The sequence below is a fragment of the Musa acuminata genome, chromosome BXJ3-3 (genome assembly GCF_036884655.1).
Source record: "Musa acuminata AAA Group cultivar baxijiao chromosome BXJ3-3, Cavendish_Baxijiao_AAA, whole genome shotgun sequence".
NCBI lineage: Eukaryota > Viridiplantae > Streptophyta > Magnoliopsida > Zingiberales > Musaceae > Musa > Musa acuminata.
Window position 1 is genome coordinate 685,327 of NC_088351.1, and position 23,004 is coordinate 708,330.

The 23,004-nt window shown below is 39.7% G+C and overlaps 3 protein-coding genes across 5 annotated transcripts; 1 reads left to right on the top strand and 2 right to left on the bottom strand.

The window, feature by feature from the left end:
- Nucleotides 1-3,246: 3,246 nt before the first annotated feature.
- Nucleotides 3,247-4,512, top strand: LOC103977209 (uncharacterized). Its single transcript, XM_009392659.3, has 2 exons — nucleotides 3,247-4,091; nucleotides 4,232-4,512. Exons 1-2 carry the CDS (start codon nucleotides 3,378-3,380, stop codon nucleotides 4,298-4,300), a joined length of 783 nt encoding a protein of 260 aa, XP_009390934.2. The 5' UTR covers nucleotides 3,247-3,377; the 3' UTR covers nucleotides 4,301-4,512.
- A 281-nt stretch (nucleotides 4,513-4,793) lies between these two features.
- On the bottom strand, nucleotides 4,794-8,760 carry LOC135633645 (DEAD-box ATP-dependent RNA helicase 21-like). 3 transcript variants are annotated; one of them, XM_065143371.1, is made up of 4 exons: nucleotides 6,351-8,760; nucleotides 5,758-5,854; nucleotides 4,971-5,057; nucleotides 4,794-4,879 (listed from the first exon to the last, which is right to left on the bottom strand). In XM_065143371.1, the coding sequence occupies exon 1, from the start codon at nucleotides 8,690-8,692 to the stop codon at nucleotides 6,509-6,511; it is 2,184 nt and encodes a 727-aa protein (XP_064999443.1). In that variant the 5' UTR covers nucleotides 8,693-8,760; the 3' UTR covers nucleotides 4,794-4,879; nucleotides 4,971-5,057; nucleotides 5,758-5,854; nucleotides 6,351-6,508. The 3 variants fall into 3 exon arrangements, with proteins under 3 accessions (XP_064999443.1, XP_064999442.1, XP_064999444.1); XM_065143370.1 differs by having other exon boundaries at nucleotides 4,794-5,057; XM_065143372.1 differs by lacking the exons at nucleotides 4,794-4,879; nucleotides 4,971-5,057 and adding an exon at nucleotides 5,100-5,342.
- A 7,016-nt stretch (nucleotides 8,761-15,776) lies between these two features.
- LOC135633932 (senescence-associated protein OSA15, chloroplastic-like) lies at nucleotides 15,777-22,937 on the bottom strand. Its single transcript, XM_065143939.1, has 13 exons — nucleotides 22,766-22,937; nucleotides 20,467-20,892; nucleotides 19,905-20,042; nucleotides 19,339-19,412; nucleotides 19,119-19,201; nucleotides 18,986-19,033; nucleotides 17,970-18,038; nucleotides 17,651-17,697; nucleotides 17,359-17,482; nucleotides 17,212-17,280; nucleotides 17,009-17,112; nucleotides 16,303-16,378; nucleotides 15,777-16,231 (listed from the first exon to the last, which is right to left on the bottom strand). The coding sequence occupies exons 2-13, from the start codon at nucleotides 20,769-20,771 to the stop codon at nucleotides 16,064-16,066; spliced, it is 1,305 nt and encodes a 434-aa protein (XP_065000011.1). The 5' UTR covers nucleotides 20,772-20,892; nucleotides 22,766-22,937; the 3' UTR covers nucleotides 15,777-16,063.
- Between the last annotated feature and the right edge of the window lie 67 nt (nucleotides 22,938-23,004).

Below are 23,004 nucleotides of genomic sequence, written 5' to 3' on the forward strand. Positions count from 1 at the left end.
CTCGCGGCGTCGTTTATACAGGAAATTAAAATCACCGATTAATTCAAAATAATTTTAAAAACCGACGACCGTGATTTCATCTTGATGTCATCTGATTCAATCGTGTCCACACGATTCGTGCCTGTTTCTCCCGGCGTTTCGGTCAGGGCATCCCATGATTCCATACTTCTACCGCGCAGCGAAAATAATAATAATAATAATAATAATAATATATATATATAGGAAAATTGGAAAAAAAAATTGAATTAACGGTTCTTGTATTCATCAACAAAATAAACTGTCTGATCGCTCACCCGGATTACGTATCTGATTTGTGAGTAGAGGACGTAAGTAGTACCACGTGACCTGCCGCTGCCGCTCATCACAATGCAGGTATAGGAGACGGGTAAGAAATCATCGTGGCTAAGTAACAAGCACAAGAAGAGGAGAGACGAGAACTAACAAAAGGCAAAGCTACGGAGGGCTAATGTTGCCGTTGTGGGACTCCGACGCAAGAAGAAGAAGAAGAAGAAGAAGAAGCCGACACAGTCAAACAAAATGCAAGTATGAAAAGTCCGTTTATATTAATAATCCTTATTTAATGCTCGAACACAAGTAAATAAACTGGGAAGACAGACGACAGCGCAGTAGTAACGTGTCAACATTGAGATCGTAGCCATAAATAATACATGTACAGATGACTTTGGTTGAATGAAGCCGTTATACGTACAAATTATATATATAATAAATTTAAATCACAGAAAACATTAAAAGAAAAGAAAATAAAAGAGCTTTTCACTTGTTCAAATACAATCAATCCTTGAAGGGGTTGGGTGTGTGCTCTGCAGTTGGATTGATATAAAGTGAATTTTTTTGACTTGAGATCTTTTCGATACTCAAATTAATTTCCTAGGTAAAGATCAAACCACGAAGATCGACCAACTCAACATGTCTGGCAACATGAAGTTAGAATTAATATGATTTTTCCTATTTGAAGGATTAAATGCTGACTGATGTATTAAATTAAGATGGATTACGCTAATAATTTATCATATGTGTGATCATATGATAAGTGTCAAATATTCCCCCAATAATTTATCATACTTATCTTCTCTTTACAGAATTTAATTCCTATAAATTATCCCTATCATTATCTCTCGCATCCACCGCAGTGGCTGATGGTCCAATCATTCGTCCTATAATTTAACATCCACTACATCAAACTATCATTGGATAATCTGAGAAAGGAGTGTTGTCATTCAGAAGAAAAAGCCATCGGTATTCTGAGGATGATAGCAACGTGATCCTATTTTTTACTCACAAAAAAAAAAATGTTCCTTTTACCTCAATTGAAAATCGAATTCATACAATTATATATATATATATATATCACTTAAGTTACACAAAATATCTAAAAGTTGATCTCGAAGAACAGTAATGTTTCCTATGATCTTTTTGTTCATACGTGGATAGTCTACATTTTCATAAATATATCTATTTCATCGTATCTTACGCCTTTTGTATAGGTTAGAACTTATTTAACAAAAAATTTTGTTACTTTGGAACTATTATAAGTACAACGGTTGATATGTTATTTTTACTCGATTTAACACTTTAGATGGGATATGATCATACAAGGTTAATGATGTGATGCAAACAAAGATGTCGAGTCGACCCCATGATATTAGCCATACAAATAAAATTATTACTTCATAACCATAATATTTGACATACAATCTCGTGATCAATTGATTATCAAATGATGTGTAAAAATTTTCGATATCCGTCATAACCTCAACCTAACAAACGTCTGTCATACTATTAAGAAAGATTTCTAGGTGTGGTCTTTAAAAGAATTTTTTGAATAAATATACTCGTTAGTTTTGATATTTATCGAACCCTCTTTAGCTTATCGGACACACCCCCAACCTAATATTTATAAGATGTTAGCCAAAATCGCTTAGCAACTGAGCACTTCAACCTAAGATAAAATCAGAAGGAGAACCCAAATCTATCCCACATATCGAATAATCAAAATACATCATAACAAATATTATGCATGAGGACCTGAGTATTCAAAATACATCATAACAAATATTATGCATGAGGACCTGAGTATTCAAAATACATCATAACAAGTATTCTACATATGCCTATAAATCCTTTATGATTTGTGCAATCATCATATTTTGGAAAACACAAAAAACTGACCTTTAGTGGAGCAACGACTTCACAAGTGCGTAGCACCCGACATCAAACATTGTCGTGCCAATAGTTACCCCCACACGCCTTCGTTGGTTGTATGCATTTTCACCACACCCTTCTCTCTTTATGCTTACTCTCCTCTCGCACGCGCGACGAGATCCGAACCCGATCAATAACCCACACACAAAACCATCCCGAAACGCCTTGTGTGTGGTGGCCTCACACTCTATACCCATCTCTTTCCTCCAATGATGATGAGCATTATAAATTTAGATATATAATAAATAATAATTTTTTAAAAAAATTATAAGTTTACGAATTTTGTACTGAATGCCTCAAACTTTGAAAAATTGATAGATAGCAATCTTTTGTTTTTTAATGACCATCATAATATTGCTCGTCGATCATCCCCCTCCGCCTCACTGATCGTCCTCCTTTGATTGTCTATGCTTTAATGAGCAAGGTTGGCCCTGTCGATCACCCCCCTTAGTACGTATGGGGGCTAGGTCCTCTAGCTACCCCCCTCCTCTCCTTTAGTTGCTTGAGTCTCCAAGTGTGGATGAGCCTCGCTAACCACCCAATCTCCTCCCATAGCTACCTATGACTCCATGTGAAGGTTGGCCCTGTCAATCGTCACCCTACGTGCACACATAGGCAAGCCCGGTTGGCTACCCCCTTTCCTCCTCTAATTGCTTGTGCCTTTATACATAGGTTGGCTCCACCAATCATCCCCTCCCATCACTTGGTCGTCTATACTATCGCATGCAAGATGACCTTATCGATCACCCTTTTCATGCACATGATGTCTCTAAGGTCCAACAAGAGCGTAGGGATGGTGGCGAAGGCTATAAATGGAAGAGATTACAAGGATAAATTAATCATTTTACGTAGCCAGGGTGTTATCTGAAAATTTATCAAAGTTCAAATATTTATTTTATGAAAAATTATCAAACTTTGAGGGTCCTTCAGAAATTGACCGAATAATAAAGTCCGATATGTCGCTTTTCTATAATTTATTGCGTAATATTTTTATTCTCTTTCTTTAACCCCCTCGCCTTGAGGAGACTCCATTCACCCTTTCTCTCTTCTCACCAACGTCAAGCGACCCTTCCCTAGCCGTCGGCCTTGGCCTCCGCCGCTGACTGCTTATCCTCGTGCCCACCGCCGGCTGGGTCGTACGTGGTGACGGGCTCATGGTCATCTCGTCGGAGACGCCATCCAGGCCGCCGGATCCCGTAGCGGGTTCGGCGGCCGCGGCCACAACGGAAGCTACGCCCGCTCGAGGAGAGACGCAGGATAGCCTCCTTCACAACCTTTCCTTCCCGATCTTGAAGACATGGGGCAGCCACCGGGTGCTCCGTTGCATGAGCGTGAACGGCAAGAGGGAGATCGTCGCCGGCACCGGACGGAGATCGGAGGCGCCGGAGTCGCCGACCCGCGCCCAGGAGAGTGACTGCGGCGGAGACCCCGGGATCGAGGAGGTCAGGGAGAAGCTGCTGGTTCATCTTCGGGAGGCGGCGGACCGGATGAGGCTGGTGGTCCCGCTTCCGACCAAGGGTAGGGGAGGCGATGCAGAGCAGCCACCGGCCCCGGCGTCAGAGGTGAGCATCGATTCCGACGCCAACTCGTCGAAGGCGCCGGCGGTGCGTCCTTGGAACCTGAGGACGAGGCGGAGGGCCGCAAGGGTTCCGATGGGGATCGAGCGGCACCTGAGCGCGCCGCCGCCAGGCGCGGCGGAGAAGAGGACGGTGCGGCTCAGGTCAGAGGCCCCGGAGCGGCGGGAGTGGCCCAGGTTCTCCATCTCGCTGACGAGAGAGGAGATCGAGGAGGACATCTACGCGGTCACGGGGTGCAGGGCCCGCCGCCGGCCAAGAAAGCGGGCGAGGGTCGTCCAAAAGCAACTCGACGTAAGTTTCTTCCCCCACCTTCACTTCACTTTTTATCTTTTCTCCTCATTTTTGGCTCTGTCGGGTGCCCTTTTGATCCAAAAACCCATATTTTGCCCATCAAAGAAGGATTTTTGATGTTGGTTTCCCTCTTCTCTCAGTCGTCGTTCCCGGGGTTATGGCTGTCGGAGATCACCATCGACTCCTACAGGGTTCCTGATCAGAGGTAAGCTTTCCTTGGGTGACATGATTGCATTTTTCTCCGCCAAGCATCCCTTTCCAGCTGCATGGAGTAAGCAAAATCCATTCATTCCTTCAACCTCATATGAATCCTCGTTGTGTGCAATTGTTCCCGTCTGTCTGTCTGTCTCCGATCATTTGTAATGGACTAAGGTTACCAGTCAGTGTGTTCATTAAATGTGTGCTTCCCCTTCATTGCAAAGTTTGGAGCTTTTGAGAGTTTCCTCACGGACTAAGGCGCCGCCGTTGTCGTGGTCGTCGTCCCTGTGACCTCACGTCGGCTTCAATGCGTGTTCTTTAGGTAGAGCCATATAAGGCTCGTGCCTTTTGAACGACGACCTGTTTTCCGCAGAAGCTCCGGCATCAGAATGTTGAATCGAGCTCCGTTTCAGTCTGCTCATGGATTGTGGCATTCCACGCAAAAGACAAGGGGATAGCACCACCATAACTTTACGCATGAAGTAAGTACCAGTAGGCGGATCATAATTAATAAGTGCACTTGATCGCACAAGTCAATCGACTTTGCTGATGATTAATAGTATTGCATCACGACGACTGTTCTACATGACCTAAACGGTACGGTGGCCAAATGTCAAATGTTATGAGATTTTTCTAAATGAACTATGTTAGGATTAATTACGATAGGATAGGTTTCCTCACATCGTGTCTTCTCCTTCCTCACACGAGGGCTACAAAGCAAGACACGAGCGTGTATGTCTCCGTTCATCGCAACTCAATTTCATATCACTGCAATTCAAACCAAAAAAAGAAGAAATTAACCCCAAAAAAGAGAAAAGGGATCAGCTACAATCATGCATCGACAAATTGAAGTATTTGCAACAGTAATAATGGTTTCTCTTCTCGTTTGACAAACAAAGATACATAAAACCAACATATTCAGCATAAAATTGTACTTTAGCATCTGTTCCAGACTTCACAAAGATCCAAACCCCAGAAAACACTTCCACAAGGCTGCATCACCACTTCTTTATAATCGGAAACTAACTCACTTTATCCATCAAAATATAAGACCTATCAGATAGAACGCGGGTAAGAAAATATGTTGAACATAGAAGCAGAAAAGATCATTCAGCAAGCTTCCAAATCTAAGTACATGTATTATATTCCTTAACCATATTACAAGTCTACAAACCTTATAATTAGAGATTTCCAACTCTAAGTAGATTGCAAGAGTTCAGAAATCAGTGCTAACAAACAACATCTAATTGAAACACTTCAACAACATATACTTACAGTTTATAAATAATATCTCAGCCCCCAGCAAACAACAGGTCGGATGGAAATTATATTTGATAGATAGCTAAATAACTCCTAAAAATCTAGAGAGAGCCGCCACAAGTTGATAATTTTTCACACCCAACATATACAGATCAACATCATCATAAAGAAATTATATTTCCTTTGTGGTGTTTATAAATCCACTCACCAAGCGGTCATTAGTACTCCAGTAGATACTTTTGCAACACTCCATAGTTTTTGCCTGGGAAGGTGTGTGTCAGGAAAGCAAAGATATTCCATATGACCTAAGCAATAGCAGAAGAACATACTTAAGAAACCACTTCAGACTTTAGGAGTACCAAATTCCTACAAGTTACTATGACATATTTCACATTTATGTATGAATCATAAAGCATAAAGGAGAGATATCGAGCAGAAAGTCAATGTCATTATGTCCTTCCATAGTGCAATCAATCAGAGGTAGCAAAGACGTTATACAATAAAATTGGTAAATCCACAACATGAAATCCTATAATCTTCACATCTATAAAACATTGAGTTCTAGATAAGCATGTAGAATTTTAATTAATCCATCCAATTAGTCACCATAAGCATATATTTGGAGTGAAGACCCAAGTGACAGAAGAACAAAATACGAAAAGGACTTAGTGGCATATACAGATCGATTTGGAAGCATTTTAACAACACAAGTACTTCTAATTCAGATATCACACCATGATTCAAGTCTAGTAAGTCCTACTAACTTTCAAGACGGAGTCGGACTGAGAGGAACAGAAGTACCTTAGAACACAATCCTAGATGCTTTCTACCAATTAAAGGATAACTAATGAATGGAGTCCCTAACATGAAGATAATCAAACTCATCAGCACCCATTAGCTTAAATTTTGCACCCACAATCAGATCTTCGTGCATCAATAATGTGCATAAAACAGCTTCCTCAATGAGCAAAAAGTGTCTCGTTCCGTCTAGGAGGCCTATCAGGAATTGTCCCGGGCTTAAACTTTGAAGCTTCATGTCTAGCCAGCTCTGGCGGCACCGGGCTATTGCTTTGTATCAGCATCTGCTTCAGATCATAGAATACATCACTGTCATGCAGAGTCAAAAATGTAGTTGCAGTTCCTGTCTTCCCAGCACGTCCTGTACGGCCAATACGATGTGTATACATGTCAATTTGATTTGGCATCTCATAGTTGATCACATGAGCAACATCAGGAATGTCAATGCCACGTCCTGCCACATCTGTCGCTACAAGAACATTAAACCTCTTGTTCCTGAATCCCTCAAGGCTGATCTCCCTCTGCTCCTGTGATTTCCCTCCATGAAGTGTTGTCACCCTGTAGCCGAATCTGTCCAGATCCTTAGCCCGTGCATCTGCAGACTTCTTTGTATTGCAGAAAACAATAGCTGTCTTGTCTCCAAGGTCATCTAGCAGCTTCTGAAGCGTCGGGAGCTTTTCAGATTCCTTCATCATGATGACTCGCTGGGTGATAAGATCAGTGGTTTTGCCAGCCGTACCAATTGTCACGACAACAGGGTTCCTTAAGTATTTCCTTGCAAGCCGCTCCACAGCTGGAGGCATGGTCGCACTGAACATGTATGTGGTACGATATATCCTCTTCTCATCGAGCTCCTCATCCTCATTCTCAGGCTTTAAATTGCTAGAAGGCATAGCATCCAAAACACCAACAACTTGCGGCTCGAAGCCCATGTCAATCATCCGATCAGCCTCATCGAGGACAACATAATTGCACTGATTTAGCACAGCATATCGCCTTTCCAAGCAATCAAGAAGACGACCAGGTGTTGCAATCACCACCTCACACCCCTGCCTCAATTTGAATCCCTGCTCCTCGATTGACTGCCCGCCAACAATGGAGACCACTTTGATTCCCAGATAGTGGGCAAATTTGACAGTTTCGTCCTCAATCTGCTGGGCGAGCTCACGTGTAGGGGCCATGACGACGGCGTACGGCCCCTCAGCTTCATTCTCCTCACTCATGGGTGGCAGCCTGGTTATGTATGTAAGCATGGGAAGGACAAAGGCTGCAGTCTTACCGGATCCGGTCTCTGCAATGCCAATCACATCGCGCTGCTGCAGGCCAAGAGGTATGGCAGCCATCTGGATAGGGGAGGGGGTCTTGTAACCGGCCTTTTCGATAGCTTTGAGGAGCTCGGTCCTGAGCTTGCTCTCAGCCCAGCTTCGCATAGGGCGTGGGATCCGCGACCCCTTGAAGGAGATGTTGTAATCCTCACGGAAGATGCGCCAGTCTCGCTCGGTCATTTCCTCGAGCTTCTTCTCGGACCAGTGGCGATCCACGCGCATATCAAAGGAATCATAGAGGTCAGCGGCGGCCTCCTTCTTCCGCAGGGCGGCGGCCTCCTCGGGGCGCTCCTCGAGGCCCTCCTTACGTCGAATCTCCTCACGCGTTTCCTTCTCGTGGCGTGCGGCCTGCTTCTTCTGCTCGCGGCGGTCGACGCCAGCGACGAAGCCACGGCCGAAGAGAAGCCGCGCCTCATGGGGGTTCTGATAGAGGGCGTTCATGTCGCGGGAGGTATCCTCGGTGTTCTCCCAGTCGAAAGAGAAGCGGAACTTCTCGCTCGGCTTGATCACCCGCTTCTTGGGCTTCTTAGACCCCAAGTACTGTTCCTTGATTGCATCGAGCTCCTTGGATCGCTCGCGCTCCGCCTGCTTCTCCGCCCGCGCCCGCTCGCGCGAACGGGCCTCGTCCTCGCGCTCCCGCTCCCGGTCGCGGGCGCGTCGATCGCGGTCCCGGTCCCGCTCACGCTCCCGTTCCCGTTCCCGTTCCCGCTCCCGCTCCCGGTCACGGTCCCGATCCCTGTCGCGGCCTCGATCCCGATCCCGGTCGCGGTCGCGATCGCGATCGCGATCGCGGCGGTCGTTGTTGTCAGAGGGCGGCTGGGGGTCTTCAGAAGACGGGGGCTTGGGGGGGTGGTGGTGGTTCTGCTGCAGGAGGTCGAGGGCGGCGCGTCGCTGCTCAGCGACGGCTTCCTCGCGTCGCTGGAGGGCAAGACGTTGGCGCTCGGCTTTGGTGATGAAGACGGGCTTGATGTCGGTGGCCGATGGCAACTTCCGGTCGCGGTCGTCGGCGGAGCGCTTCATGGCGGTGGTCGATTCAGGCGAGGAGAAGGAGATAGGGGAGAGAGATTTTAGGTTACGGGCAGACACGCATAGGAGAACACGTTTTATAGCCTCACGTGACATCCACCGTCTCACCAAATTTATAGTGGAAGTAAACATTTGACTCGGTTAGCCTATCAAAAATCAAAAATCAAAAATCAAAAATCGAAGAGATATAGTAAAAATATTGGAGTTGGAATCGTATGAATTTGGATGAGAGATGGATGCATTGCCATATTGGAGATTAATAGTGGTGCTAACTAACTAGTTTATAGTGTAAAAATTTTGTCACCATAAGGTCATGACATCTCATCTTAAGACATGAAATTGATTTAGAGGGTTATGTTGGACTCGATTTAAGCTTATGTGCATAAGAAGAAAGTTTGATGTGGTAAAAAAGGAAGCCCCAATGTTCGTTCCATGTAACTCAATTTTTGCATAGCATTCGATCTATACAAAAACTAAGGTCAAATGAGATTCTCGATTCCTTTGATGTTCAAATTCTAATTAGCTTTTTATAATGGGATTAATTTGAAAAAGAAATATTCCAAAATATGAGTAAAATATTTTCTTAATAATATTAGTGTGGTGGATGTTTACCATCTGATTTGAGTTATCATGTGTGAAACTTTTATTGGGACGAAGGAGATAGCAATTTTCTTAATAATAAGATGCCCACTTCATGTCATAGATGGAGGTTGGGTCTCAACCAATTCAGGACATTGTCACTTATTCAATTTGTCGTAAGGATTTATCATCCATCACAACCCGATCTACTGCAAAAGTAGCTTATATTATACGATTAAAGAAGCTGAGGTGCCCAAGTTGATAGTAAAAACTTATCTCCACTAGACTTGTTATAATTAATCTAAGAAAATTGATAGTGAGAGAAACTCATTAATTGTAACACCTTCCTTCTATTCTCACTCGTACCCTAAATGTATAACTAAAATCACTTCTTGGTTCTTAAATTATTATAAATAGAAGTGTAGACAATCTTCAAAGTAAAATATGCTAATTTACTAAACAAAATGACAAGGTTCCTTGTACATAATAATTTTGATACCTATACATAAGTATAACCACTAACTAAAAAAAAAAAAAGCCACCCACACAATATATCCAAAAGTTATATACATACAAATGTCCACTCACATGTCATTGTTTATATCTATGCTAGTATATGAGCTGGCATGTTTATATATATGCTAGTATATGAGCTGGCATGTGCTCACTTACCGACCTAATCACTTGGTTGAGATACTAATATATTTACGTCAAAAATATAATTTATAATGAGTAATCACTCAATAAGTATAAATATTTATAGCCTTATTTAGATAAGCATGTATCGTATATAATATTTTAACATCATTGACCTAAGATATTTAACGATAAACACCTCATCCTGTATTACTTTAGTAAGTATAACCTTACAACATAACATATATAAATAAATAGATAAAATTTTATGTCAAAATAATTCAAAATTCATATATATATATATATATATATTATAAAATATACATGCACCTTACTTTACTATTTTACCTAACCAAACAATCTTGAATTATTACAAAATTATATAAAAAACTAAAAGATATAAAACTAAATAAATACTAATTTTTAATTTAAAATAAAATCATTTGGAGGCTAAATTATCATCATAATTCAACCATCAATACCTTTTTCTTTTCTTTTTTTTTGCTGAAACTGTTGAATCTCGTATTTTGATGATGAAACTACTTGATATATGTTTATGATTTAATCTGCGTTCTGAGTGACGCAGGATGCTTCGATCAGGATGAGACAATTAAAGCAGGATAATCATGTTGTGCCGAAGGAACATGTCAGAAGATTGGACGTCGGGCCGGTGGATCGGTCGACGTATCGACAGAAGGCTTCGGGCCGTGGACTCGGGCATCGGGCCAAGAAGAGCGGGTATTGTGCCAAGGATATCGGAGTTGCGGAGTCGACTGGCCGATTGGGCAATAGGCTGCAGAAGAGGACGATGCGCCGAAGAATCGGACCAAGCGTCGAGGGACCAATGACATGTCGGACAACTTGGTTAATTGCTTAGGATTAATTGTCTCGATCGAAGTTTTGTTTTGTTGTGCAGGATTAACTACGATGAAAGTAAGACAAGCAGCAGGTGTTGCGCCGGAGTCAAGATCATGATCACGTTGGGAGTTCGAGAGTTCGACGGAAGTTCGGACGGTCGTCGGAGGTTCAGCGAGAACAGATCCGAGAAGTCCAGAAGCTTGCCAAGCGAAGCTCGTCGGAACTCGCCAAGTGGATCGTCGCAAAGTCCAGGAGTATGCCGGATGTCCGCAGAAGGATCACCGAGGGTTTATCGGATGATCGACGGAAGTTGGCCGGAAACTCGCCGGAAGAAGCGATTGACGCATCGGAGCAAAGCTGCAGAAGTTGTCTTAGAGTTAATCGTAGTTAGCATGATGATTAAGCATGAAAATGAGAGGTGATCCCATTAGCTTAATCTTGGGGCAATTGGGCCCCTGAAAAGATTCAAATTGGGTCGAATGGAGCGAACCATTCGGACCCTGATTGCACCAGGAGGTGCAACCGCCAGGGCTGTGAGATTGGGAGGTGCAACCGCCCCAGCCAGGAGGTGCAACCGCCAGGGCTGCGAGGCTGGGAGGTGCAACCGCCCCAGCCAAGAGGTGCAACCGCCCAGAGCTCAGTCTTCGAGCTAGACTGGGCGGTGCAACCTCCTCTGTCAAGAGGTTGCACCGCCAGAGCTCAAGTTTCGAGCTCTGCCAGGCGATGCAACCACCGAGCTCAGTCTTCGAGCTCAGGCAGAGAGGTGCATCAGCCTGAGCTCAGTCTCGAGCTCTGCCAGGTGATGCAACCACCGAGCTCAGTCTTCGAGCTCTGGCAGAGAGGTGCATCAGCCTGAGCTCAGTTTCGAGCTCTGCCAAGTGATGCAACCACCGAGCTCAGACTTCGAGCTCTGCCAGGCGGTGCAACCACCGAGCTCAGTCTTCGAGCTCTGCCAGGTGATGCAACCATCGAGCTCAGTCTTCGAGCTCTGGCAGAGAGGAGCAATCGCCTGAGCTCAGTCTTCGAGCTCTGCCAGGCGGTGCCACCTCTCCAGTCAAGAGGTGCAACCGCCTGATCCCAGAATTCTGGGATTTGATCGATTTGATCGTTTGGAGCTCGAATTTTGAATTGGGTTGGGGCCTATAAATACCTCACCCATTCAGCACTGAAACAAGCAAGAACTTACCCGAAATCTTGATCTTTTCAGTGGTTCTTAGAGCTCAAAACTGCTAGTTTTCCTCCTTCTGTTCTTCAAGTTTGAGTTGTAAAGAGAGGAGAGAAAACATCTGAAAGGGTTGTCTCCTAAGCCCGTCAAAAGGAGTGAATCTGTAAGAGGGTAGTTGGCCTTCGCCTATTGAAGGAAGGCCCCTAGTTGACGTCGGCAACCTCGTCGGTGGAGGAAGCCAAAAGTGGAGTAGGTCAAGGCTGACCGAACCACTCTAAATTTCTGAACTGTCTTCCGTGCTTTTACGAACGAGTTTCAACATTTAGACGTAAAACTGCATTCAGACGTAAATCGGCTTTCCTCGCACAATCATCAGAACTCAGTTCACGTTTACGTCTTGTTTTCAACTACATACTGCCTTCTGCGAGTATACAAACAAGTTTCAAAGTTTAGACGTAAATCTGCATCTAGACGTAAAACTGCGTTTAGACGTAAATCTGCGTTTAGACGTAAATCTGAGTTTAGACGTAAATATGAGTTTAGACGTAAATCTGCGTTTAGACGTAAAACTGCGTTTAGACGTAAATCTGCGTTTAGACGTAAAACTGCGTTTAGACGTAAATCTGAGTTTAGACGTAAACTGCGCTTAGACGCAAAACTGCGCTTAGATGCAATCTGCGCTTAGACGCAAACTGCACTTAGATACAAACTGAGAATTAGCTTTTGCATCATAATAGTTTTTGAACGAACGCAGCTTTTGGTTTTTAATCGCTGTAAGATTTCCGCTGCACTAATTCACCCCCCCCCCCCCTCTTAGTGCTCTCGATCCTAACAGAAACTAGGTTGAGACTATCTAAAATTATAAATCTCATATCTTGGTGCATAGAGGTAGTACTCACTCAATTCTAAATCTCACATAACCCTAAGGGAATCCTTTAAAATATTTCAAAAGGTTAGAGCATAGTCATATCCTTTAAGGGGGTTAATTTAGCCTGAATAGAAACCCTTTTTAAAAGATAAGATATTTTAAATACCTCAAATTAGGATACTCATTACTCTATGCACCGATCTCGGATTAAAGTTATACCTAAGGTCATAAAATCATAAGAGATTTATATAAAATATATCCAAAAATTAAAAATAAATTTAAAATTTAGGTTATCCAAAAGTAAATGAAAAAATAGTCTATAATATGTAAAACTAAAATCCTAGGTATAGTAAAGGAAGAATTGAGTTTTTTTTTACCTCAAACTTTTTTAGAACGGGAGTTTCCTAGCCTCCAAGAGAAAATTTGAAAAAAATGACTAAAAGAGAGAAAGGGTGTCAAGTTGGTAAAGATGATAAAACTAAAACAAGATAGAGATACTCAAAATGTAATCTTAAGGTCTAAAGCTTAATCCCATTAGATCTTATTTTAAGTTTTTTTTTCTTTTCTTCTGTTATTAATATAATTATAAAGTTAAAGTAACTTCAATTAAGTCTAATATGGTTTGACAAAGATGATATTTTTTTTTTTGTCTAAACTCATCTTTTAATCTCACTTATATATATATCAATATTTTTAGTATAACACTCTTCTTTGATTTATATTTTTATTTGTTTTTTATTACTCCATCAATGCCTAAGTAGCTTATTATCCTCCATATATATAATATTTAAAACTTCAAATTTTCTACTTTAATCATGATAAAACTCATTTAAGTCTTAAGATTAATTTAAGACTAATTAAAATTTAACCGTCACCTCTATTAGATGTTGATGCTTTTACATAATCAATATTTCATAGAACATTATGAATAATATATTTTTGGAAAACATTTACTTCAACTTTAAAAGTTAAAAACATGAGTATGCCATTTATCATATTTAGGAAACTAGATATCACAAATCATATCACTAAGTGAAAATCACACACACAAATATATATATATATGTATATGTATATATATATATGTATATATATATATATACATATACATATATACATATATATGTATGTATGTATGTATATATATACATGTATGTATATGTATATACATGAGTATATACATACATATATATATATATATATATATATATATATATATATATATATATATATATATATATATATATATATATATATATATATATATATATATATATATATATATATATATATATATATATATATATATATATATATATATATATATATATATATATATATATATATATATATATATATATATATATATATATATATATATATATATATATATATATATATATATATATATATATATATATATATATATATATATATATATATATATATATATATATACACACACACATATACATTACGTGAGAAAGTTGTGGTTATCATTTTAGTTGTGTTCTAGCCACGGTCTACACTTAGTTTGGCCCACATCAAGTGATTCAAGTCCATCGAGATGGAGGTTTCACTCCACTTGCTACAAGATTGTCGGGATACCCACAACAAATAATAGATGAAGGCTGGGTCTCAACTAATCTACTATAGGGGCTTATTACTAATCATCATCTGACCTATTTTAAGCGATGGAGCGTTCACGTTGGGCGACGAAAGAAGTCGAGACACCCACATCAGACGATTGGATCTTGTTTATAACCGATCTACAATAAAGCCACTAAGGGACACATCGGACGGACAAGGTGGCCTTAGATTAGTCAATCAGCTTTAGTGAACCTAGACTTACCTATATCGGGTAGATAATCTTAAAGTTTGACCAAGTTGCTATCATTTAGATATGCCCACATTGGGTAGCTTGCTTGGTGTGGACAATCAACTTCGGGCATTCCTGATCTACACTGGATAGTTTACTTTGCTAAGTTGATCAGGGGATCCTAAGTTGCCCACATCAGGCAACTTACTTTGTTGGATTGATCTATCGACATCAACTAGCTTACATTGTTGTGCCCATTTGCCCATATCGAACAACTTACTTCATTAGGTAGATCTACTATATCGTGCAGCTTAATTTGTTGGGTCAATTTACCCGTTTGTCTTTCGATTTAGGCAAAAGATATTTTCAATAATTTTATCTAGTATCAAACGCTTCTGATGCTTTTATCAATATAGGATATATTAAGTTCTAGATGTTTTTTTTTACAAAAGAATACATCAGACACTTTAGATATTTTTATTTGTAAAGGATATATCGAATGCATAAAGAATCACATGTTTCTAATGCTTTTGTTCATGAAAAACGTGTCAAACAACATGATACCTTTATTCGTAAAGAATGCATCCAATGCTTTTGTATGCAAAGAGATATTAGATGCTTAAAATGTTTTTATCCATGAATGATGCATTAGACACAAGCTTATTGGCATTTCTATCGAGATCTAAGCAAAACACAAGTTCAAACTCTTAAAACATGGTATTGATAATAATCAATCCAGTACCTTGATAAATCTAAATCAAATGATCAAAATATTCAATCTCGAGTTAATGATGAAATATACTTCTAGTCCTAATAAATTAAATCAAACATGCGTTCACATTTGCTCACCTCATAAAATAAATAGGCTTACAATTCTGCTTCCAACCAATGTAAGTTGCTTCAGAAAAGAAATATACGAAAAGGAATTATGCAATGAAGGAACAATAACAAGAAGGAGATTAAATGGTTATGAATGTGATCGTGGCAATTCATACAAAGTGAACAATCTGTCATTTCAACCAATACCAAACTTAAAAGAGTATCCATGAGAAAGCAAAGTATAAATGCTTTTAGTACATCATCAAGAAGCTTAAACTTAAAGAGGCTAGTAGGCCTGCTTCATCCTCGCAAAATGAACTAAGAAAAACAAAAGGAAACGGAAGATGGCCATTACAATTGAGAAACATTAGAGGTCGGATGAGATTACATCATCTAAAGCTTTACATTTGCATCATCCCTCGAAATGCACAAACCGGTTGTAGATTCTATCTATGCACATTTTACGGGGGGATACACGTTGTCTCACCCTATTAAAAGTCACTCGATTCTGTGGCTCACCCCTTTCATTGCAGAAATCAACTATCATCTTATCTATGCACATTTCACAGGGAAGCGTGACTCGCCACCCCCTACTGGAATCTTTGACTTCTGTAATGCTTATTAGCTATCAGCTTCTTGGTTAGTATCATCTATATCCTCTTCCTGAGAAAATTGATTCATCATAAATCTCAAACTATCACCTTCTTCGAGTTCCCACTGCTGCTTCAATTCATTGATAGCTTTGGATGCAGCAGCTGCAACAGCGTGGTTGCTGTCCTGAGCCAATCTCTGCCATAGAAAACCAAAAATGTTAAACTGTTGTTTCATATGTATTACGTAAGTAAATTTCACATAATTACTTGTAATGCCCCCATGCCGGCGTTCCCCAGGATCCACATGGATGGAGCAGTCGCTAAAGCATTCGCTAGAGCTTTCCTACAGATACAGCCATGAAAATGCTGCTCAGTCAAAAGATTGTTGATCTTAGTGTCAACTTTTTTTTTTTCCAAGAAAACATTACAATAAATGGATGTAAAACATATCAGTCTTCGGTATAATGTTAAGCGAATGATGCCACATGTTTACTTGGTTCAATAATCTTTTAATAAGTGGTACAATTTTATACTTGAATTTACCGTGCTTGCTCACCATTCAGTTCCTCTGTAATATTATGTAATCTTCTGATTCAGCATGCAACCAAGATAGCAAAATGTGGTTAGGAAGTCACATTAGTTCTGCCCGGTCAGTCTAGCTGACTGAATTAGATTTGGCTCATTTGAACCATATTTAGCCCTATTTGGCCCACTGAGTGTCTTACCAAATGTGGTTAGTTTCTAATAAAATTAAATTTGATAAGTCATTTTCAGAAAGGTTCATACAGTCAGGTCAGCGCCAAGAATACTCAAGCAGTGGTAGTGTGGATTGTTTTTGTGAGTCATCAAGACAAAGATATCTGTGAGCTTATAATGCTGCTAATTCTATAGAAGTTCTAGATTCATGGAATATCTACAATCGATTCAGTTTAGACAGTTTCCCATTTTCTCATAAACATCAAAGTCATCATACCTTGTATTAACATCAGGAGAGCTTGAACACTCAGCCAATAATGAGACGCTACTTTTACCATCCATTGCATCAAGATCAATAAGAGTCGCAACTAGTAGTTCAAGCTTCCCATGATAAAGAACAACATTAGGAGCATTAAGCAACCTTACAAGAAAAGAAAATAATACTCATCGTATCAATGAAAAGGTGTCAACAGACTGCACCTCCTCAGGATCAGTGTAATCAATACCATCAGCCTCAGACAAGGCAGATGCCATACTCAAGTAAGCATCCTAAAATCAAGAAGAATATCCAATGTGATGAATCTAAGATAAAAATGTAAAGACATGATATAATATATTATAAAGGACCTGTATGGCATGTATACGATCTGTAGTGACTTCACCAGCAAATAGATCAAGAGCCTTCCCATTTTTTTCAAGTGTGATGAATCCCATCTTATCGCTCATCAAGAAACAACCTTCCTTTGGAGGCCTGCAATGAGTTGTTTCAATGTTAAAAACATATGCAGTAGTCTAGAAGAATTACTAATTATACAGGCCATACTAAAGAGAAAAGCAAAGAGGAAAACTACAAAACTGGAAGCATTATAAAATGTCTTAATAAACAAGAATATATCTCAAGACTAACTGATAGTCTTACATCTGGTACAATTTGTTTGCCATCATATCATGGATGTTTCGAATAAACTGCAAAACCAAAGGTAAAACAATTATTTATGCCAATAGTTTCAACTCAACTATCCCAACTTACAGTTAATTAAAAACAGTGACAATAAAAGAAACAGTAATTTCAGAATAATGAAAGATTAGGATGGTGGCAAAAGTGTTTTAAATAGAAACTTATGGCTGAAAATTATTTATAATATGTTACCATATGGCTCAATTTTTTAATGAAATGACTTTATGTGCTACTAAAGTTACAGATATGTCGGGGTGGAACTCAGGTAACATTCCTCTACCTTCAAAGCCATATATGCATCTTCCATGGCACGGCGTCTAACTATAACGTTTGCTCGTCGTAGGTCAGCCTGATAAACATTAAACTTTTGTGTCATATACAAAATATAACAAGGATTAGTTGCACAAATGTATATGTATGATACAGTGCATATTTACTACCTCTTGTATATACTGGAATTGTTCCACTCCTATTTAATTATCAAATTCTATTTTATATTAAAGAGGGAAGTGGATACCAGTTCTAAATGGTGGAAACCACACACATAGGTTGATCTTTTGTCATTTGTTTCTCATTCTTTGATATATAATTAAACAGTTCATTAGCAGGTAAGTTCTTGTGATCTTTTGTCATTTGTTTCTCCTTCCTTGATATATAATTAAAAAGTTCATTAGCAGGTAAGTCATGCATTAGTCACAGTCCATTGGTGTTCATATGTGAAAATCAACCTCGGATTGGCATGGTGCTTTGTCTATACTGTCATCCAACATGGATCAGCATGTGCTCTCTCTCTCTCTCTCTCTCTCTCTCTCTCTCTCTCTCTCTCAGCAAGTGCCATATCATGGACACCAAGTCATGCATTAGTCACAGTCCACCGGTGTTCATATGTGAAAATCAACCTCAGATTGGCACAGTGCTTTATTTATACTGTCATCCAACATGGATCAGCATGATAGTATGACAATCCATGAAATAAGATGGAAAATGCAATAACTTGATCAGATCACAAGTTGATGTGCAACACATCTGCTAAAGCTGGTTCAACAAGCTTGACAAATGAAGTAGCATTCTGAAATAAATCAAAGATCTTTTTTCTTTAAAAATGTTAGTGCATTAATTTTGTCCCTGTATTGAAGGTCTTCTTCAATACTCAAAAACTAAATTTGATGCTGATTCTTTTATTCAGAATTAATTATCAGACTTTCTTTGGTAAAGGGCAAGGCAAAAAAACTATTTACTTAAGTGACATCAAAGATTAGAATCAATTAACACAATAATAATAGAAATAAACGATACCTCCAATGCCCCGTCGCTCCAATGCTTGTCAGCTGCTCTCTTCAAGATCTACATGAATATATTAAGCCATTAATTCTTTAAACCATGAATTTATACTTCCGTTGTTGCTAGAACACAGAAACTGGAAACATACTGTGGCTATACGGTGCAAGTGAGCAGCCTTTTCCTTCACACCAAGGTCAATCTTAATCTTCTCGGTGTCCTTCCTTGCACGAGCTTTCAGGCAACATTGACATAAGCACATCAAAGGAAATGAAAAAGGAACTCAAAGTATCAAGCCAAACCTCTGATAATGATTCAGATCAAAGAGTTTTCTCAGGTATATATCATGGAGTTTAGATAAGATGTTATACCATCAAGCTTAAGAAATCCCAGTCCAAGAACGGCAACATCTTGGCGTGCACGATCATTGAGTCTTGTTATGCCACTAGTGCATCAAAAAAATTGATGGAAGACACCATCAATGACAGACTACAGTAAAAAAAAAAGAAAAAAAAAGAAAATATGACATTGAAGAAATTCTGGCATAGTTAAGCATAGATATCTTTAAAAAAAGGTCATAGGCATCTATGTGATTTATCAGATCATTTGAACTTGGGAGTCATATAATGGCCAGTTTAAGATATTAAACTGCAATAGGACCGACAAGATTAGTTCATAATGAATTTACCATTTTCTAGATTCACAATGCTGTCCTGCAAGAAGGGAAAACATGTTCACTTACTTTCATGATGATGGAGTTGATCTCAAAAAAGATGCCCTTGATGGATAAATACACAAAATTAAGGTGAACAAACATATAAAAGGAGAACATATGATACATGAAAATAGGCAGCATTTTAGAGTGTTCCATGTAATAAAAATTGAAATACACCCATTAAAACCAAATTAAATTATTTCATTATGGTTTGAGACATACCGTGAAAGCAAGATAATATCATTACGTGCCCTTTCATTCACATATTTTGCATCATTGTAAACAAACCTACAAGCTTCAGCCAGGCCTTGACTAGAATGAGAAGCATATCCTCCACAATGCCCATCTTCAAGATGATCTCTGTTACAAGAAAAATTAAATTATTAAAGCAAGATATGTATTACATAATGAATTGGCATAGGAAACTAACTAGATGAATGATACTTCCTTATCTCTGAGCATCTTTAAACTAAATGAACCTGGGCGATCGTCCAGATTTACCGTAAGAAAAGATTGTGTATCTTTGTTGGTATCTGTTGTCCAGAATATTTGCCCTGACTAATTTAACAAGGCAAGATGGAGACCCTGGTGATTGAGCTTACTTTCACACATTAGTATTCAGTTATTGATCAAGGTTGAATAAAGAGAAATCAGTCATTTGCAGTCTTAAAATTTCCAGGACTTCAAATCTTTTTATACCATTTGACAGATAAATCAGTTAAATCTAAATTTTAGAAGTAAAAAACGAAAACTGTATTAATAGCCTGAATAGGGGCTTCCATACCTAGAAGCATTTTCACAGTCTTCTGAACTCCTTGTGCATTCCTTTGTTTCACTACTACGAGTACCAGTGGAAAAACATATAACTTTGTGACCTTTGGAGTGCATATAATATTGGGGACTGATGCGCCAAAACCCTTCAAATGACGAACAGATCCTAGCACTCCAAAATTGTCCATGACATAATTTCTTAAAATCAATAGTCTTGTTCATAGGAGCTGATCCAATATGATGCCATGAGTTTGAAAATGAACATTGAAATCCACGTTGTTCAGTAACAGTCACCCTGCCAGAAACCTTGCTAGCCATAGTTGCGGATAGTTGGATGCAACTTATTTAGATATGAGTAAAGAAAGCAACAGCAACCTCTCAAACTTCTGCAGAAAACTTTTTGTCATGTCTTGCTCAGCCTTCACATACCATGCTTAACCTGAACAAAATGTGTCTTCATCTTAGCAGATGTATCTCCCACTATATATAAAAAAGAATACAAGGATGTGCATGCACATGCATAAACAAAGGTAGATACTCATGTGTTTCCAAATACTAATTTAACTAGCACCTTTATTTTTCTTGTGTTCCAAACAAGAACAAGGATTTTGGTCAAGAGCTAAAATTTTTTGTATCTTCTTAAGAAACATCTACAAATATGAGCAAGTGTGATTAGAGAGTGAGAAAAAGAATAGTACCAACAAGGTGCTTATTGTTAGACAGGAAGGCTAGCACATATCAGTCACTAAAAGCCACTAAACTCAAGGTTCCACAAGAAGCCACCAAAGACAAGGCATACCTACCCTCTACCAGCTTCAAATCTTACTGTCCCATGCTCAACGAGCCATTTTTCAAATCAGCGAAATCACCATATGAAAAGTCTAATTTATCTTAGCATTGAAGAACTACCAAACTTGCATAAGGAAAGTTCAGTGCCAATGGACAGCATAACCTAACAAATGCAGCTTTCCTTAAGTAGCATAAAGTGAACCACCTGCCACAAGCTTTGGGCTATAGACAACGTGTGAGGACTAAAAGCAACAGCACAAGTTGGATCTCCACATTAAGCTCATGAATGATACCAGATATGCACCAGACAAGACACAGGAGAACTAGTGGGAGTCCCATGTTATTTGAGCTTCAAGCTAATCATCGCCATGTAATTAGCATTTAAGCATAAACAAGAAAAGTTATTCTTTATTTGCAGTCAATGGGGAACTTGTCCTAGAAGTCTCTACTTCCAACTGTAATCTTAGTTAAAATGTTTTGAGCTCATTTACCTAATGATATGAGCTAAGAACCAACCCATGCCACCCCAAGAACCACAACTTTCTATGATAGAGCAGGCCTCTCTCTGAAGACACACACCTGCTAGGAGCCCCCTTCAAGATAAGGAAGTAAGTTTATCTTCCCCTGCAAGGCACGAGGAACTTATTTACCACAATATGATTATCTCAGCACAAGTGTTTAGAATAACCACACAACGGTAAGTTCCTTTCTGTTTGCAATGAACCTTGAGGGAAGATCAACTACTTCAAGTTGAAACAAGCAGCTATCGAAACTCGATGATATTCCTTTATACATGAAATTCTAAATGGCAAACTTCTTTTATAAGCTAACTAAAAGGCCCAGTAGATAATCACTCAAACCTAATTTATGATTCAAATCACAAACCTCGTATTTCCTGTTACAGCAATCTTTTACCAATTCAATCGTGCATCTAGTCAGCTACGTTGTTAAACTTTTATCAATCTGATTCTTCGATCATAGTTCTGTCGCAAAGGGTAACTGGTGATTCGATCATAAATGTTATGCAACAGTGTAAGATCCATTCGTATAGATGTCATTCCATTTCTTTTGAAAAACATTTGATTCCCAACTAGCAGGGCGAAATTGTCACACCGAACTAATGGTCAATTCAAAGTCAATCCTATTTTATTCCATCAAAGACTGCCATATAGAGGAGCTCTTCATCCTATCACATTTGCGACGACTACGGAATCCCAACGTTTCATACGCCTCCATATCTAACCCTCAATTATTTCTCTGTCCCTTTGTGAACCCGTTTGTTAGGGAAACAAGAACAGACGAATGATCGATTCCACCCTAAACCAAAATCCATCACAATAGAAGCTGACACTAGTCACAAGTCCTCGAAATCGGAAACGAACACCACTTAAAGCCGCCCAAGATTCCGCTCGCAGCTTCGCCAAGAATTCAAGAATTCCAAGAACAAAAACCTCGCGCATGAAAACATTACAGCTCCTGATTAGTACAACCAGGACGGACGCAGCCGAAGGATTAGAACTCACCGGCGGTGAAGAGGCGAGGAGGCGAAGAGGAGACGTGCAAGGCAGTAGAAGGATCGAGAATGGGGATGTCTCAATAGACAGAGAGAGAGAGAGAGAGGGAGAGAGAGGTAGTGGGAAGCCACGAGAATACAGGGGGAGGCAACGGCGGCCACAAGTTGAGCATGCGGCCCGGCGCGTGCCACCAAAATGGGGTTGATCGTAGTCGGATATACGTCACAACTTTAACCACCCCCAGCTTT